Raw genomic sequence first — 18,962 nt, 5'->3', positions numbered from 1 at the left:
GTGCAAAAGGCATGAGGTAGGCAATAAATCGAATAATTACAATTTAGCAGATTAACACTGGAGTGATAAATCATCAGATGATCATGTGCAAGAAGAGATACTGGTGTGCAAAAGAGCAGAAAAGTAAATAAATAAAAGCAGTATGGGGGTGAGGTAGGTAAATTGGGTGGGTAGTTTACAGATGGACTATGTACAGCTGCAACGATCGGTTAGCTGCTCGGATAGCAGATTTTTAAAGTTGTTGAGGGAGATAAAAGTCTCCAACTTCAGAGATTTTTGCAATTCGTTCCAGTCGCAGGCAGCAGAGAACTGGAAGGAAAGGCGTCCAAATGAGGTTTTGGCTTTAGGGATGATCAGTGAGATACACCTGCTGGAGCGCGTGCTACGGGTGGGTGTAGCCATCGTGACCAGTGAACTGAGATAAGGCGGCACTTTACCTAGCATAGCCTTGTAGATGACCTGGAGCCAGTGGGTCTGACGACGAACATGTAGCGAGGGCCAGCCGACTAGGGCATACAGGTCGCAGTGGTGGGTCGTATAAGGTGCTTTAGTAACAAAACGAATGGCACTGTGATAAACTGCATCCAGTTTGCTGAGTACAGTATTGGAAGCTATTTTGTAGATGACATCGCCGAAGTCGAGGATCGGTAGGATAGTCAGTTTTACTAGGGTAAGTTTGGCGGCGTGAGTGAAGGAGGCTTTGTTCCGGAATAGAAAGCCGACTCTAGATTTGATTTTGGATTGGAGATGTTTGATATGAGTCTGGAAGGAGAGTTTGCAGTCTAGCCAGACACCTAGGTACTTATAGATGTCCACATATTCTAGGTCGGAACCGTCCAGGGTGGTGATGCTAGTCGGGCGTGCGGGTGCAGGCAGCGAACGGTTGAAAAGCATTCATTTGGTTTTACTAGCATTTAAGAGCAGTTGGAGGCCACGGAAGGAGTGTTGTATGGCATTGAAGCTCGTTTGGAGGTTAGATAGCACAGTGTCCAGGGAAGGGCCGGAAGTATACAGAATGGTGTCGTCTGCGTAGAGGTGGATCAGGGAATCGCCCGCAGCAAGAGCAACATCATTGATGTATACAGAGAAAAGAGTCGGCCCGAGAATTGAACCCTGTGGTACCCCCATAGAGACTGCCAGAGGACCGGACAACATGCCCTCCGATTTGACACACTGAACTCTGTCTGCAAAGTAGTTGGTGAACCAGGCAAGGCAGTCATTAGAAAAACCGAGGCTATTGAGTCTGCCGATAAGAATATGGTGATTGACAGAGTCGAAAGCCTTGGCCAGGTCGATGAAGACGGCTGCACAGTAATGTCTTTTATCGATGGCGGTTATGGTATCGTTTAGTACCTTGAGCGTGGCTGAGGTGCACCCGTGACCGGCTCGGAAACCTGATTGCACAGCGGAGAAGGTACGGTGGGATTCGAGATGGTCAGTGATCTGTTTGTTGACTTGGCTTTCGAAGACCTTAGCTAGGCAGGGCAGGATGGATATAGGTCTGTAACAGTTTGGGTCCAGGGTGTCTCCCCCTTTGAAGAGGGGGATGACAGCGGCAGCTTTCCAATCCTTGGGGATCTCAGATGATACGAAGGAGAGGTTGAACAGGCTGGTAATAGGGGGTGCGACAATGGCAGCGGACAGTTTCAGAAATAGGGGGTCCAGATTGTCAAGCCCAGCTGATTTGTATGGGTCCAGGTTTTCCAGCTCTTTCAGAACATCTGCTATCTGGATATGGGTAAAGGAGAAGCTGGGGAGGCTTGGGCGAGTAGCAGCGGGGGGGGGCGGGGTTGTTGGCCAAGGTTGGAGTCGCCAGGTGGAAGGCATGGCCAGCCATTGAGAAATGTTTGTTGAAGTTTTCGATTATCACGGACTTATCAGTGGTGACCGTGTTATCTAGCCTCAGTGCAGTGGGCAGCTGGGAGGAGGTGCTCTTGTTTTCCATGGACTTTACAGTATCCCAGAACTTTTTGGAGTTAGAGCTACAGGATGCAAATTTCTGCTTGAAAAAGCTGGCCTTTGCTTTCCTGACTGACTGCGTGTATTGGTTCCTGACTTCCCTGAACAGTTGCATATCACGGGGGCTCTTCGATGCTATTGCAGTTCGCCACAGGATGTTTTTGTGCTGGTCGAGGGCAGTCAGGTCTGGAGTGAACCAAGGGCTATATCTGTTCTTGGTTCTGCATTTTTTGAACGGAGCATGCTTGTCTAATATGGTGAGGAAGTAACTTTTAAAGAATGACCAGGCATCCTCAACTGACGGGATGAGGTCAATATCCTTCCAGGGTACCCGGGCCAGGTCGATTAGAAAGGCCTGCTCGCAGAAGTGTTTCAGGGAGCGTTTGACAGTGATGAGGGGTGGTCGTTTGACCGTGGACCCGTGGCGGATACAGGCAATGAGGCAGTGATCGCTGAGATCTTGATTGAAGACAGCAGAGGTGTATTTGGAGGGCAAGTTGGTCAGGATAATGTCTATTAGGGTGCCCATGTTTACGGATTTAGGGTTGTACCTGGTGGGTTCCTTGATGATTTGTGTGAGATTGAGGGCATCAAGCTTAGATTGTAGGACTGCCGGGGTATTAAGCATATCCCAGTTTAGGTCACCTAACAGAACAAACTCTGAAGCTAGATGGGGAGCGATCAATTCACAGATGGTGTCCAGGGCACAGCTGGGAGCTGAGGGGGGTCGGTAGCAGGCGGCAACAGTGAGAGACTTATTTCTGGAGAGATTAATTTTTAAAATTAGAAGTTCGAACTGTTTGGGCATAGACTTGGAAAGTATGACAGAACTTTGCAGGCTATCTCTGCAGTAGATTGCAACTCCTCCCATTTGGCAGTTCTATCTTGACGGAAAGTGTTATAGTTGGGTATGGAAATCTCAGAGTTTTTGGTGGCCTTGAGGAGACAACAGTCTATATAGACCAGAATGAGACAACAGTCTATATAGACCATCATGTGGATACAACAGTCTATATCTATCCTAATGAGGAGACAACAGTCTATATAGACCCTAATGAGGAGACAACAGTCTATGTAGACCCTAGTGAGGAGACAACAGTCTATATAGGCCCTAATGAGGAGATAACAGTCTATATAGAACCTAATGAGGAGACAACAGTCTATATAGACCATATTGAGGAGACAACAGTCTATATAGACCATAATGAGGAGACACCAGTCTATATATACCCTAATGAGGAGACAACAGTCTATGTAGACCATAATGAGGAGACAACAGTCTATATAGACCCTAATGAGGAGACAACAGTCTATATAGACCATAATGAGGAGACAACAGTCTATATAGGCCCTAATGAGGAGACAACAGTCTATATAGACCCTAATGAGAAGACAACAGTCTATATAGACCCTAATGAGAAGACAACAGTTTATATAGACCATAATGAGGAGACAACAGTCTATATAGACCCTAGTGAGGAGACAACAGTCTGTACAGACCCTAGTGAGGAGAAAACAGTCTATATAGACCCTAGTGAGGAGACAACAGTCTATATAGACCCTAATGAGGAGACAACAGTCTATATAGACCATAATGAGGAGATAACAGTCTATATAGACCATAATGAGGAGACAACAGTCTATATAGACCATAATGAGGAGACAACAGTCTATATAGACCATCATGAGGAGACAACAGTCTATATAGACCCCAGTGAGGAGACAACAGTCTATATAGACCCTAATGAGGAGACAACAGTCTATATAGACCCTAATGAGGAGACAACAGTCTATATAGACCCTAATGAGGAGACAACAGTTGTCATGATGTTGGGTTGGGGGTAGGTTTATGACAGTCATAAATACCTCTTTCCCCCTTTTTCTCTCTCCCTACTATAACTGATGTGACATAAGGAAACCCATGGGTTAACATAGAGATTCTGGGTAACATCAGAAGTTGGGGGAAATGAACTATATTCTGGTAATTCGACCAACTGAACATATGCGGTGGTACTTAAGGTATATTATGTCAGTTCGGTTGCCCTCTGACACATTCTCATCAATGATTGAATGACATAAACCCTACTGTGCAAAGTCTAAATGTCAGAGATATTGGATTCACATGGAATTGTTGTTTAATTCAAATGTTTGAATATGACATTATTTGTGAAGAGATGAAATGTAATTTTAGCTTCCAAATGAGAGATCTGTGCTTTCATAAGTTTCTCTGCTCACAGTGGCCCGCCCCTGTGAAGAGACCTGGGTAATAGACTTTTCAGACACACCCCTCTCCCTCCACTATATAAAGCCAGAGACAAGAAAATAACTTCCTGTTCCGGGTACTCTAGGATGACGATCCAGGGTCAGAATGGTTCAGATAATCACTATAGATGAAGCCAACATCAGCATGGACTTTGATTGTGAATGGTATGAACTTTGAACTCGTGTTCACTACAGAAGTGATATCTCCTAGCCGTTGAGTTGGCAACAGCTGCTACAAACGCAGGTTAGGAAGGACAGTCCGAGTATCCCGTCTTCCACACACAACGTTACTACAAAGTATCCCGTGACAACCAGAGACATTCTCCAAAAGACAGAGGACTCGGGTTGGCGATACGTTCTTCCATCTACCACCAACCTACTGAAGCGCAGCTCAGAGTAAATATGTATTGCATTTTCTTTCTCAAATGGGCGGTAATTTAGAATGCATCAGATATTGATTTACGAGAGCACAGCTTTTGCCCTGTTCCGAATCTCCCGCTCTTTCACTAAGACTCAGCCCATTCCCTTTGTGTAACAAGCTGTCATATCTATTCCGCCCGCTAGGGACGTTTTCTGTATGACGTAATTTGTGATCAAGTTATGATCTAATTGTATATGTGTGATTCTGTGTGATTGGTTAGGTATTTAGTAAATAAATAATTAAACCCAATTTTGTATTGCTGATTCAACTTGTTAGCCAGGATTCTTGCAGATAATCAAGGACTTACAACTTTCAGATGAGACTGAATATAATGACGATTAATGTGACGGCTATTTAGTAAAATATTACAAAATCTTTAAGAGTTTATTCGAAAGATAACAGCTCTATAAATATTATTTTGTGGTGTCCCTCTCTAGTTAATTAATATTTACATGATTAGTTCAATCAGGTAATATTAATTACGGAGAAATAATTTTATAGAATAGTATGTCATAGCAATCAATCTGGCATAGTCAAAGACACGACACAGTCTATATAGACCATAATGAGGAGACAACAGTCTATATAGACCCTAGTGAGGAGACAACAGTCTATATAGACCCTAATGAGGAGACAACAGTCTATATAGACCAAAATGAGGAGACAACAGTCTATATAGACCCTAATGAGGAGACAACAGTCTATATAGACCCTAATGAGGAGACAACAGTCTATATAGACCCTAATGAGGAGACAACAGTCTATAAAGACCATAATGAGGAGACAACAGTCTATATAGACCCTAATGAGGAGACAACAGTCTATATAGACCCTAATGAGGAGACAACAGTCTATATAGACCCTAATGAGGAGACAAGTCTATATAGACCCTAATGAGGAGACAACAGTCTATATAGACCCTAATGAGGAGACAACAGTCTATATAGACCATAATGAGGAGACAACAGTCTATATAGACCCTAATGAGGAGACAACAGTCTATATAGACCCTAATGAGGAGACAACAGTCTATATAGACCCTAATGAGGAGACAACAGTCTATATAGACCCTAATGAGGAGACAACAGTCTATATAGACCATAATGAGGAGACAACAGTCTATATAGACCATAATGAGGAGACAACAGTCTATATAGACCCTAATGAGGAGACAACAGTCTATATAGACCATAATGAGGAGACAACAGTCTATATAGACCCTAATGAGGAGACAACAGTCTATATAGACCCTAATGAGGATACAACAGTCTATATAGACCCTAATGAGGAGACAACAGTCTATATAGACCATAATGAGGAGACAACAGTCTATATAGACCATAATGAGGAGACAACAGTCTATATAGACCCTAATGAGGAGACAACAGTCTATATAGACCCTAATGAGGAGACAACAGTCTATATAGACCCTAATGAGGAGACAACAGTCTATATAGACCCTAATGAGGAGACAACAGTCTATATAGACCCTAATGAGGAGACGACAGTCTATATAGACCCTAATGAGGAGACAACAGTCTATATAGACCCTAATGAGGAGACGACAGTCTATATAGACCCTAATGAGGAGACGACAGTCTATATAGACCCTAATGAGGAGACGACAGTCTATATAGACCATAATGAGGAGACAACAGTCTATATAGACCCTAATGAGAAGACAACAGTCTATATAGACCCTAATGAGGAGACAACAGTCTATATAGACCCTAATGAGGAGACAACAGTCTATATAGACCATAATGAGGAGACAACAGTCTATATAGACCCTAATGAGGAGACAACAGTCTATATAGACCATAATGAGGAGACAACAGTCTATATAGACCCTAACGAGGAGACAACAGTCTATATAGGCCCTAATGAGGAGACAACAGTCTATATAGACCCTAGTGAGGAGACGACAGCCCTGTATATATAAACTTTGTGTTTAATATGTATATTTTATGGCTCCTTTTTGGTTTATTTTACTTTTCTTGATAATTGTAGCCTTGAGGTGTCTGTCAGAGAAATAGGCAGCTCTGTTGTCCCTGAGTGTGTCCCAATTGCTACCCTATTCCATATGTAGTGCACTCCTTTTGACCAGAGCCTTTGCCTTTAAAGTAGTGCACTATGTAGGGAATAGGGTTCCATTTGGAACGAAGTCCCTGTGTTACCAAACAGGGCTGACGGTAGAGCTGGTTACCGTCCCTGGCTAGCAGAATTACTCATCATTTACTGTCATTTAGCTCACGTTGTTTTAGTGTGCAGCTTACTCATTACTTCAGGAAGCAGAAAAATAACAATTAGAAACTATCAGAAGACTTTGACAAAGCTCTTTCAGTCTCTTGTTCTGGCCCTTTAATGATAGGAATTCATTTGGGAGATACACCCACATTTCCTGCTTAATTATGTGACGATTTTAAAGAACAAATGTTTGTTGGTTCTTTTTACTTTGTGTTTGTTTGTGTGTCTGTTGTGTGTGTGTGGCTCTTAACTGACATTGTGAATAGACAGGCGTGAATCACCTGGAATTTCCAGGTGAACAAATAGTAGAGCCGTCACAAATTGTGATTTCCTGATCAATCCGGTTTATTTCCAAGTTTCAACAGGGAGACTGTTTTCTAATTGACTGGTTGGGAGGTTGTTTACAAGGTTTCCACTGAACTTGTGACTTGATTGGATTAGAAACACGTAACTTTAAAACAATAACAACACAGCAGCCTGAAACTCTCCTGATTGGTGTTTCATTCATCCATCAAGTCATCAGATTTCTATGGTAAAACTACTGGACAGCCCACTCACTCATTAACACCTGACATTTCCATGGAGTCCTGGGATCCATATGAACTATAACAAACGTCATCCACAATATACAGGTATACCATATACTGTAAGATAAGTGAGTCATTAAAGGGTTAAGGAGAAGTTCAACAACTTCTTCCATTGAACTGTCACTGTCTCTAATCTATAAGAGTTATGGCTTCCACTGAAATGATTCTGTACATAAATACTACAATAACCAAGCACGTACACAGAGAGGGTTCTACAAGTCCACAGAAAGGGTTCTACAATTCCACAGAAAGGGTTCTACAAGTCCACAGAAAGGGTTCTACAATTCCACAGAGAGGGTTCTACAAGTCCACAGAGAGGGTTCTACAAGTCCACAGAAAGGGTTCTACAAGTCCACAGAGAGGGTTCTACAAGTCCACAGAGAGGGTTCTACAATTCCACAGAGAGGGTTCTGCAAGTCCACAGAGAGGGTTCTACAAGTCCACAGAGAGGGTTCTACAAGTCCACAGAGAGGGTTCTACAAGTCCACAGAAAGGGTTCTACAAGTCCACAGAAAGGGTTCTACAAGTCCACAGAGAGGGTTCTACAAGTACACAGACAGGGTTCTACAAGTCCACAGAGAGGGTTCTACAAGTCCACAGTTAGGGTTCTACAAGTCCACAGAGAGGGTTCTACAAGTCCACAGAGAGGGTTCTTCAGGTCCACAGAGAGGGTTCTACAAGTCCACAGACAGGGTTCTACAAGTACACAGAATGGGTTCTACAAATGCTACCCCCTCTCTTGTGAAAATACCCCCACAAAGAAGATTGATCCATCATAAACTGGACGTACACTGAGTGAACCAAACATTAGGAACACCTTTTGTAAAAAGAAAAGAGCAGGTGTTCTTAATGTTTTGTACACTCAGTGTACGTGCCCTTTGTAGACATGAACACCTGCCCTGTAAATGTCAATACACGGCCCTGGCAATTCTCCTGAAGGGACCTACTATGCTATAGAAGTGACCTTGAAGTGTTTAACTCATTCCATGGTACTTTCCTGCCTCACCTGAGAGTAGAGGAGGTGAGAGACCGCCCTTTCTGGGAAAATAACACCATTTAGTCTCCTCCCCCAAAGCTTAAAATAAGAGCACACACACTCTTCTCTCTCACACACAAAGTTTATTTGTTGGATAGTTGGTCGCTGTGCTGAAAATATTCCAGAACCTGTAAGTAAAATATTGCCTCTCATTGATAATGATAAAAGTGAAAAGGTTTGTCTATATCTGATAACTATGGATGTTATAAATGTGTGTGATATTTTTCAAGATATTTTTGTTCTTCATGTCTTTTCAGAAAAATCTGACAGCCTGTTGATTTAAGATATGTTATTACATTAGATATGTTTACATAGTGCCAGTGATGAAGTCATCTAATTTAATTGAACATCATAATGCCTTTTGCAGATTCCTGACCTACGCTCCTAAGCACAGATCTAGGATCAGCTCATCCTCATCAAATCCAAACCAGGACGTTTAGAATTCACAAGGGGAACACTGACCTCAGACCAGCGTTTAAACCCCACGTCTTCCTGCCTAGACACTGACTCTCTGTCCAGAGTTCCTCTGTGCTCCAGCCGTATATCCATCCAGCCATGGGTCTGATGAGCGAGGACATGGAGTGCTGCGTCTGCCTCCAGCCCTACTCTCGTAGGGAGAAGATCCCTCGGATGCTCCACTGTAAGCACACATTCTGTGGGCTGTGCTTGCAGGCGATGTCCAGGCTCCAGAGCGGCCTACTGACAGTATGCTGCCCCCTGTGCCGTTGGATCACCTGCACCGTGCCCAGCCTCACCGTGTCGGGGTCGCTGTGGGTTAACACTGAGATCTGGGACCAGATACTAGACACACAACAGGAAGAGGAGGAGGAAGAAGAGGAGGAAGAGTGGAAGGGAGCTAACAGACAGACACAGACCACTACACAGTACACATGGTGAGTACCCCAGGCAAAGGTGGATGGATTGATAGACTGATTTAGAAACCTGGAGAAACCTTCCTCTGCTCCCTGCTCTTCCTCTCATTTTGTTCTGACTCTTTTGCTCTCTCTCTCTCTCTCCCTTTCTCTATCTCCCTTTCTGTATCACTATATCTGTTGGTCTTGATTTCTTTCTTCATCAGTTGTATTGTTGAACAGTGATGGGATTACTTTAGATGACAGTTTCCTTACGTTGATCGTATTATGATCGTATTATGCAGCTAGTACAGCTCCCTTTTTAGGTTCATAAGTCTGTTCAATTACTAAATTGTAATTCTGTCCGTCCGTCTCTCTCGCTCTCTCGCTCTCTCGCTCTCTCTATACACTCTGTTTTTTTTCCCCCTACTCACCTGTCCTCCAGGTCTCCATCAAAGCATTGTGGCCTGAGGATCAAACTACAGAATTTCCTGAGGAGGATGAAGCACAATGTACTGTAAACCGAGAAGAGGAAGAGCAGAGAAGAAGAAGACTGTATTTGACCATTTCAGAGTAGGAGATACTCATTGAGTAATGAAGATAATTCACCAAACAGGACCGACCGGTGATTTTCCATAATGAAGCAAGATTGAACCAATTATTAATATGCTTTGGGTTTGATTGACTTTGGGTATGTGTAATGTAATGTTCTCAGTCAACTTACCTGGTAAAATAAGGGTTAAATAATAATATTAATAATAAAGGACGGATAGGGGGAGGGAATAAAAAATACGATTTTAAATGGATTGAGGATGAAAGAAAGATCAAGGAAGTTATGGAAGGAAGGAAGTTATGGAAGGAAGGACGGAAGTAAGTTATTGAAGGAAGGAAGGAAAGAAGGAAGTTATGGAAGAACGGAAGGAAGGAAGGAAGTTTTGGAAGGAAGGAAGGAAGTTTTGGAAGGAAGGAAGGAAGGAAGTTATGGAAGGAAGTTATGGAAGGAAATAAGGAAGTTATGGAAGGAAGGAAGGAAAGAAGGAAGGAAGGAAGTTATGGAAGGAAGGAAGTTATGGAAGGAAGGAAGTTATGGAAGGAAGGAAGGAAGTTATGGAAGGAAGGAAGTTAAGGAAGGAAAGAAGGAAGGAAGTTGTGGAAGGAAGGAAGTTAAGGAAGTTATGGAAGGAAGTAAGGAAGTTATGGAAGGAAGTAAGGAAGTTATGGAAGGAAGGAAGTTATGGAAGGAAGGAAGTTATGGAAGGAAGGAAGTAAGTTATGGAAGGAAGGAAGTAAGTTATGGAAGGAAGGAAGTAAGTTATGGACGGACGGACAGACAGACAGATAGAGGGGTGAAGGTTAGAGACTGTATGCTGTACAATGTGTGCCGTTTACAATACAATATACTGTGAACTATATTTATAATAGATGTTTAATGATTTGATAAAAGGTGTATTACTGCGTGAAGAGAAGTAGATGTTTAGTATTTTTTATTACATCATTTTAGAACAGTTTAATATTGCAGTGTTATTTTTTATGTGTTTTTATGTTGTTTAAAAAAAAAGTAATGTAATTGTCTGCATCATTTCCAATCCCCCATATAAGGGAAGTGGGATTTGTTTATCCTCATTTGACATGTTTTATTTATCTGTTCTGTTTGAAGAGCATGTTTTTATACTGGAATTATATTTATTGGTTAATAAATACATCCACTTTAAAATAACCCTGTCTTAGAGTTGTGAAATTGCTTATTATTATCATTACATTAGGAAAGTAACTGTCCGATATCCAACTATTTATGGCCCCCAAATAGAGTTGTGGGTGTTAATCCACTACACATTCTACCCTACTATTTCCTACAACACAAAACAAACCCAAAACATTCCACTGTCCTTGGTTGTGGTGTGTGCAGTACATGACTGAAATCCCTCTCTGTCGTCATCATGTTTCAGAGAACCCTGTACGCATTCTAGCAGATGAGATTCCCTAAAAACACGTCAGTTCGATCTATAACTGGAATTGACTTTTTCCTCGCAGGATAGGAGAATTTACGCAGCAGGTTGGGAGGATTAATGTTGCTGTAAAGGCAGTCATTGTTGTTCTCCTCCTCAAACGAGGAGGAGCATGGATAGGACCAAGATGCGGATTGAGGGAAATAAGCCATCTTTTAATAAAAACAGCAAAACAAGACACTACAAAACAACAAAATGAGACTAACCTTCAACTGTCCTGTGAGGACACAGGAACAAACACCCACAAAAGCCTACTGCCTATGGCTACCTTAAATCTGGCTCCCAATCAGAGACAAATGAATGACAGCTGTCTCTGATTGAGACCCAATCTAGGCAGCCATAGACATAACTAGACAACCTAACAAACACTATCCCATACACATACAACACCCATGGACTAACCAAACACACACAACATACAATGCCCACCCCAACTCACGCCCTGACCAACTAAACATAATCAAAATAACATAAAAATAGGTCAGGAACGTGACAGTTGCAGGTTAGGAGAATTAATGTTGCTGGTTAGAAGAATTAATGTTGCTGGTTAGGAGAATGAGGTTAAGGTTAGGAAAAGGCTTCAGGTTAGCAAGAATGATCTCCCTGTCTCCAAATACCATGTCAAACTTCCTGTGTTTGGTGGAACTCATGTCTGTTTTGTTTGTGTACGTTTCATTACCTGCTGTGAGTTACTGCATTGGTCACTAGGCTGTCTTGAAACCATGAAAAAGCTCTTCAAATAGACAGACAGGTTGTGTCTGAAATGGCCCCTATTCCTTATATAGTATACTACTAGAGACCAGGGACCAGCTAGTACAGTATATAATATACTACTAATGACCAGAGCCCATCTAGTGCAGTCTATAGTATACTACTAATGACCAGGTACCGGATAGTACAGTATATATACTACTAATGACCAGGTACCGGATAGTACAGTATATAGTATACTACTTTTGACCAAGGACCGGATAGTACAGTATATAGTATACTACTAATGACCAGGGACTGAATAGTACAGTATACTGTATAGGGAATAGCATGCTATTTCAGACAGACGGCGACATGAGTTGACACGTCTTGGGTTGTGTTTGTTGTCAGTCAGTCAACCCATGAGCCAATCAATTCAGTTCGGCTTCGTGAGTCTCCCTAACTGTGGTTATACAGGGATTTAGAGACCAATATGTTTAAACATCCAATGGACTTAGCTGACTAGTATAGCAACACCACAACAGTCTATATAGACCTTAATGAGAAGACAACAGTCTATATAGACCATAATGAGGAGATAACAGTCTATATAGACCCTAATGAGAAGACAACAGTCTATATAGACCATAATGAGGAGACAACAGTCTATATAGACCCTAATGAGGAGACAACAGTCTATATAGACCCTAATGAGGAGACAACAGTCTGTATAGACCCTAGTGAGGATACAACAGTCTATATAGACCATAATGAGGAGACAACAGTCTATATAGACCCTAATGAGGAGATAACAGTCTATATAGACCCTAATGAGGAGACAACAGTCTATATAGACCCCAATGAGGAGACAACAGTCTATATAGACCATAATGAGGAGACAACAGTCTATATAGACCATAATGAGGAGACAACAGTCTATATAGACCATAATGAGAAGACAACAGTCTATATAGACCCTAATGAGAAGACAACAGTCTATATAGACCATAATGAGGAGACAACAGTCTATATAGACCATAATGAGAAGACAACAGTCTATATAGACCATAATGAGAAGACAACAGTCTATATAGACCATAATGAGGAGACAACAGTCTATATAGACCCTAATGAGAAGACAACAGTCTATATAGACCATAATGAGGAGACAACAGTCTATATAGACCCTAATGAGGAGACAACAGTCTATATAGACCATAATGAGACAACAGTCTATATAGACCCTAATGAGGAGACAACAGTCTATATAGACCATAATGAGGAGACAACAGTCTATATAGACCCTAATGAGGAGACAACAGTCTATATAGACCATAATGAGGAGACAACAGTCTATATAGACCCCAATGAGGAGACAACAGTCTATATAGACCATAATGAGGAGACAACAGTCTATATAGACACTAGTGAGGAGACAACAGTCTATATAGACCATAATGAGGAGACAACAGTCTATATAGGTCCTAATGAGGAGACAACAGTCTATATAGACCCTAATGAGGAGACAACAGTCTATATAGACCCTAATGAGGAGACAACAGTCTATATAGACCCTAATGAGGAGACAACAGTCTATATAGACCCTAGTGAGGAGACAACAGTCTATATAGACTCTAATGAGGAGACAACAGTCTATATAGACCTTAGTGAGGAGACAACAGTCTATATAGACCCTAATGTGGAGACAACAGTCTATATAGACCATAATGAGGAGACAACAGTCTATATAGACCATAATGAGGAGACAACAGTCTATATAGACCCTAATGAGGAGACAACAGTCTATATAGACCATAATGAGGAGACAACAGTCTATATAGACCCTAGTGAGGAGACAACAGTCTATATAGACCATAATGAGGAGACAACAGTCTATATAGACCCTAATGAGGAGACAACAGTCTATATAGACCATAATTAGGAGACAACAGTCTATATAGACCCTAATGAGGAGACAACAGTCTATATAGACCATAATGAGGAGACAACAGTCTATATAGACCCTAATGAGGAGACAACAGTCTATATAGACCATAATGAGACAACAGTCTATATAGACCATAATGAGACAACAGTCCTGTATATATAAACATTGTATAATATGTATATTTTATGGCTCCTTTTTGGTTTATTTTACTTTTCTTGATGATTGTAGCCTTGAGGTGTCTGTCAGAGAAGTAGGCAGCTCTGTTGTCCCTGTGTGTGTCCCAATTGCTACCCTATTCCATATGTAGTGCACTCCTTTTGACCAGAGCCTTTGCCTTTAAAGTAGTGCACTATATAGGGAATAGGGTTCCATTTGGAACAAAGTCCCTGTGTTACCAAACAGGGCTGACGGTAGAGCTGGTTACCGTCCCTGGCTAGCAGAATTACTCATCATTTACTGTCATTTAGCTCACGTTGTTTTAGTGTGCAGCTTACTCATTACTTCAGGAAGCAGAAAAATAACAATTAGAAACTATCAGAAGACTTTGACAAAGCTCTTTCAGTCTCTTGTTCTGGCCCTCTAATGATAGGAATTCATTTGGGAGATACATCCACATTTCCTGCTTAATTATGTAACGATTTCAAAGAACAAATGTTTGGTGGTTCTTTTTACTTTGTGTTTGTTTGTGTGTCTGTTGTGCGCGTGTGGCTCTTAGCTGACATTGTGAATAGACAGGCGTGAATCACCTGGAATATCCAGTTCAACAAATAGTAGAGCCGTCACAAATTGTGATTTCATAATCAATCCGGTTTATTTCCAAGTTTCAACAGGGAGACTGTTTTCTAATTGACTGGTTAGGAGGTTGTTTACAAGGTTTCCACTGAACTTGTGACTTGATTTGATTAGAAACACGTGACTTTAAAACAATAACAACACAGCAGCCTGAAACTCTCCTGATTGGTGTTTCATTCATCCATCAAGTCATCAGATTTCTATGGTAAAACAACTGGACAGCCCACTCACTCATTAACACCTGACATTTCCATGGAGTCCTGAGATCCATATGAACTATAACAAACGTCATCCACAATATACAGCTATACCATATACTGTAAGATAAGTGAGTCATTAAAGGGTTAAGGAGAGGTTCAACAACTTATTCCATTGAACTGTGTCACTGTCTCTAATCTATAAGAGTTATGGCTTCCACTGAAATGATTCTGTACATAAATACTACAATAACCAGGCACGTACACAGAGGGTTCTACAAGTCCACAGAGAGGGTTCTACAAGTCCACAGAGAGGGTTCTACAAGTCCACAGAGAGGGTTCTACAAGTCCACAGAGAGGGTTCTACAAGTCCACAGAAAGGGTTCTACAATTCCACAGAGAGGGTTCTACAAGTCCACAGAGAGGGTTCTACAAGTCCACAGAGAGGGTTCTACAAGTCCACAGAGAGGGTTCTACAAGTCCACAGAGAGGGTTCTACAAGTCCACAGAGAGGGTTCTACAAGTCCACAGAAAGGGTTCTACAAGTCCACAGAGAGGGTTCTACAAGTCCACAGAGAGGGTTCTACAAGTCCACAGAGAGGGTTCCACAAGTCCACAGAAAGGGTTCCACAAGTCCACAGAAAGGTTTCCACAAGTCCACAGAAAGGGTTCTACAAGTCCACAGAAAGGGTTCTACAAGTCCACAGAAAGGGTTCTACAAGTCCACAGAAAGGGTTCTACAAGTCCACAGATAGGGTTCTACAAGTCCACAGATAGGGTTCTACAAGTCCACAGATAGGGTTCTACATTTCCGCAGAGAGGGTTCTACAAGTCCACAGAGAGGGTTCTACAAGTCCACAGATAGGGTTCTACAAGTCCACAGAAAGGGTTCTACAAGTCCACAGAAAGGGTAAGTCCACAGAAAGGGTTCTACAAGTCCATAGAGAGGGTTCTACAAATGCTACCCCCACTCTTTTGAAAATTCCCCCACAAAGAAGATTGATCCATCATAAACTGGACGTACACTGAGTGAACCAAACATTAGGAACACCTTTTGTAAAAAGAAAGAGCAGGTGTTCTTAATGTTTTGTACACTCAGTGTACGTGCCCTTTGAAGACATGAACACCTGCCCTGTAAATGTCAATACACGGCCCTGGCAATTCTCCTGAAGGGACCTACTATGCTATAGAAGTGACCTTGAAGTGTTTAACTCGTTCCATGGAACTTTCCTGCCTCACCTGAGAGTAGAGGAGGTGAGAGACCGCCCTTTCTGGGAAAATAACACCATTTAGTCTCCTCCCCCAAAGCTTAAAATAAGAGCACACACACTCTTCTCTCTCACACACAAAGTTTAGTCGTCGGATAGTTGGTCGCTGTGCTGAAAATATTCCAGAACCTGTAAGTAAAATATTGCCTCATTGATAATGATAAAAGTGAAAAGGTTTGTCTATATCTGATAACTATGGATGTTATAAATGTGTGATATTTTTCAAGATATTTTTGTTCTTCATGTCTTTTCAGAAGAACCTGACAGCCTGTTGATTTAAGATATGTTATTACATTAGATATGTTTACATAGTGCCAGTGATGAAGTAATCTAATTTAATTGAACATCTTAATGTCTTTTGCAGATTCCTGACCTACGCTCCTAAGCACAGATCTAGGATCAGCTCATCCTCATCAAATCCAAACCAGGACGTTTAGAATTCACAAGGGGAACACTGACCTCAGACCAGCGTTTAAACCCCACGTCTTCCTGCCTAGACACTGACTCTCTGTCCAGAGTTCCTCTGTGCTCCAGCCGTATATCCATCCATCTGTCCATCCATCCATCCATCCATCCACACCCCATCCATCCAGCCATGGGTCTGATGAGCGAGGACATGGAGTGCTGCGTCTGCCTCCAGCCCTACTCTCGTAGGGAGAAGATCCCTCGGATGCTCCACTGTAAGCACACATTCTGTGGGCTGTGCTTGCAGGCGATGTCCAGGCTCCAGAGCGGCCTACTGACAGTATGCTGCCCCCTGTGCCATTGGATCACCTGCACCGAGCCCAGCCTCACCGTGTCGGGGTCGCTGTGGGTTAACACTGAGATCTGGGACCAGATACTAGACACACAACAGGAAGAGGAGGAGGAAGAGAGGAAGGAAGCTAACAGACAGACACAGACCACTACACAGAACACATGGTGAGTACCCCAGGCAAAGGTGGATGGATTGATAGACTGATTTAGAAACCTGGAGAAACCTTCCTCTGCTCCCTGCTCTTCCTCTCATTTTGTTCTGTCTCTGTTGCTCTCTCTCTGCTATCACTCTCTGCTTTTGCTGCACTCTGCACTCTGCTCTCTCACGTTTTCTCTTTCTCTGCTATCACTCTCTCTTTTGCTGCACTCTGCTCTCTCTCTCTCACGTTTTCTCTCTCTCTGCTAACACTCTCTGCCATCACTCTCTGCCATCACTCTCTCTTTTGCTGCACTCTGCTCTCTCTCTCTCACGTTTTTTCTCTCTCTGCCATCACTGTCTTCCATCACTCTCTGCCATCACTCTCTCTTTTGCTGCACTCTGCTCTCTCTCTCTCACGTTTTCTCTCTCTCTGCTATCACTCTCTCTCGTATCTCACTTGTTCTCTCTCTCTCTCTCTCTGCTCTCTCCCTTTCTGTATCACTATATCTGTTAGTCTTGATCTCTCTCTTCATCAGTTGTATTGTTGTACTGTGATGGTATTACTTTAGATGACAGTTTCCTTACGTTGATCGTATTATGATCGTATTATGCAGCTAGTACAGCTTCCTTTTTAGGTTCAGAAGTCTGTTCAATTACTAAATTGTAACTCTCTCTCTCTCTCTCTCTACTCTGTTTATTTCCCCCTACTCTCCTGTCCTCCAGGTCTCCATCAAAGCATTGTGGCCTGAGGATCAAATTACAGAATTTCCTGAGGAGGATGAAGCACAATGTACTGTAAACCGAGAAGACGAAGAGCAGAGAAGAAGAAGGGTTAAATAATAATATTAATAATAAAGGATGGATTGGGGGAGGAAATAAAATAGAAGATTTTAAATGGATTGAGGATGAAAGAAAGATCAAGGAAGTTATGGAAGGAAGGAAGTTATGGAAGGACGTAAGGAAGGAAGTTATGGAAGGACGGAAGGAAGGAAGGAAGGAAGTTATGGAAGGAAGGAACGAAGTTATGGAAGGAAGGAAGTAAGTTATGGAAGGAAGGAAGTAAGTTATGGAAGGAAGGAAGTAAGTTATGGAAGGAAGGAAGTAAGTTATGGAAGGAAGGAAGGAAGTTATGGAAGGACGGAAGGAAGTTAAGGAAGGAAGGAAGTTATGGAAGGAAGGAAGGAAGTTATGGAAGGAAGGAAGGAAGTTATGGAAGGAAGGAAGGAAGTTATGGAAGGAAGGAAGTTAAGGAAGGAAGTTAAGGAAGGAAGGAATGAAGGAAGTTATGGACGGACGGACGGACAGACAGACAGATAGAGGGGTGAAAGTTAGAGACTGTATGCTGTACAATGTGTGCCGTTTACAATACAATATACTGTGAACAATGTTTCTAATAGATGTTTAATGATTTGATAAAAGGTGTATTACTGCGTGAAGAGAAGTGGATGTTTAGTATTTTTTATTACATCATTTACAACAGTTTCAAATTGCAGAGTGTTGTTTTTATCAATGTAATTGTCTGCATCATTTCCAATCCCCCATATAAGGGAAGTGGGATTTGTTCGTCCTCATTTGACATGTTTTATTTATCTGTTCTGTTTGAAGAACATGTTTTTATACTGGAATTATATTTATTGGTTAATAAATACATCCACTTTAAAATAATCCTGTCTTAGAGTTGTGAAATTGCTTATTATTATCATTACATTAGGAAAGTAACTGTCCGATATCCAACTATTTATGGCCCCCAAATAGTTGTGGGTGTTAATCCACTACACATTCTACCCTACTATTTCCTACAAC

At 41.9% G+C, this 18,962-nt stretch overlaps 2 protein-coding genes across 2 annotated transcripts; both read left to right on the top strand.

Annotated features, from left to right (window-relative positions):
• The first annotated feature begins 8,593 nt into the window (after positions 1–8,593).
• LOC129851382 (E3 ubiquitin-protein ligase rnf168-like) lies at positions 8,594–10,056 on the top strand. The gene is made up of 3 exons (XM_055917888.1): positions 8,594–8,642; positions 8,880–9,405; positions 9,809–10,056. The coding sequence occupies exons 2-3, from the start codon at positions 9,068–9,070 to the stop codon at positions 9,882–9,884; spliced, it is 414 nt and encodes a 137-aa protein (XP_055773863.1). The 5' UTR covers positions 8,594–8,642; positions 8,880–9,067; the 3' UTR covers positions 9,885–10,056.
• Positions 10,057–16,854: 6,798 nt separating this feature from the next.
• LOC129851381 (RING finger protein 208-like) lies at positions 16,855–18,475 on the top strand. The gene is made up of 2 exons (XM_055917887.1): positions 16,855–17,185; positions 17,883–18,475. The coding sequence occupies exons 1-2, from the start codon at positions 16,860–16,862 to the stop codon at positions 17,956–17,958; spliced, it is 402 nt and encodes a 133-aa protein (XP_055773862.1). The 5' UTR covers positions 16,855–16,859; the 3' UTR covers positions 17,959–18,475.
• Positions 18,476–18,962: the final 487 nt, after the last annotated feature.

The sequence above is a fragment of the Salvelinus fontinalis genome, chromosome 3 (assembly GCF_029448725.1).
Source record: "Salvelinus fontinalis isolate EN_2023a chromosome 3, ASM2944872v1, whole genome shotgun sequence".
NCBI lineage: Eukaryota > Metazoa > Chordata > Actinopteri > Salmoniformes > Salmonidae > Salvelinus > Salvelinus fontinalis.
This window is presented reverse-complemented; position numbering and strand designations above follow the sequence as displayed.

Excerpts from the sequence above, each read along its gene's own strand:
- LOC129851382 (XM_055917888.1), top strand. The coding sequence starts at position 9,068 with ATGGGTCTGATGAGCGAGGACATGGAGTGCTGCGTCTGCCTCCAGCCC. Across the intron at positions 9,406-9,808 it reads ACCACTACACAGTACACATG|GTCTCCATCAAAGCATTGTG; the intron begins GTGAGTACCCCA and ends CCTGTCCTCCAG.
- LOC129851381 (XM_055917887.1), top strand. The coding sequence starts at position 16,860 with ATGGGTCTGATGAGCGAGGACATGGAGTGCTGCGTCTGCCTCCAGCCC. Across the intron at positions 17,186-17,882 it reads ACCACTACACAGAACACATG|GTCTCCATCAAAGCATTGTG; the intron begins GTGAGTACCCCA and ends CCTGTCCTCCAG.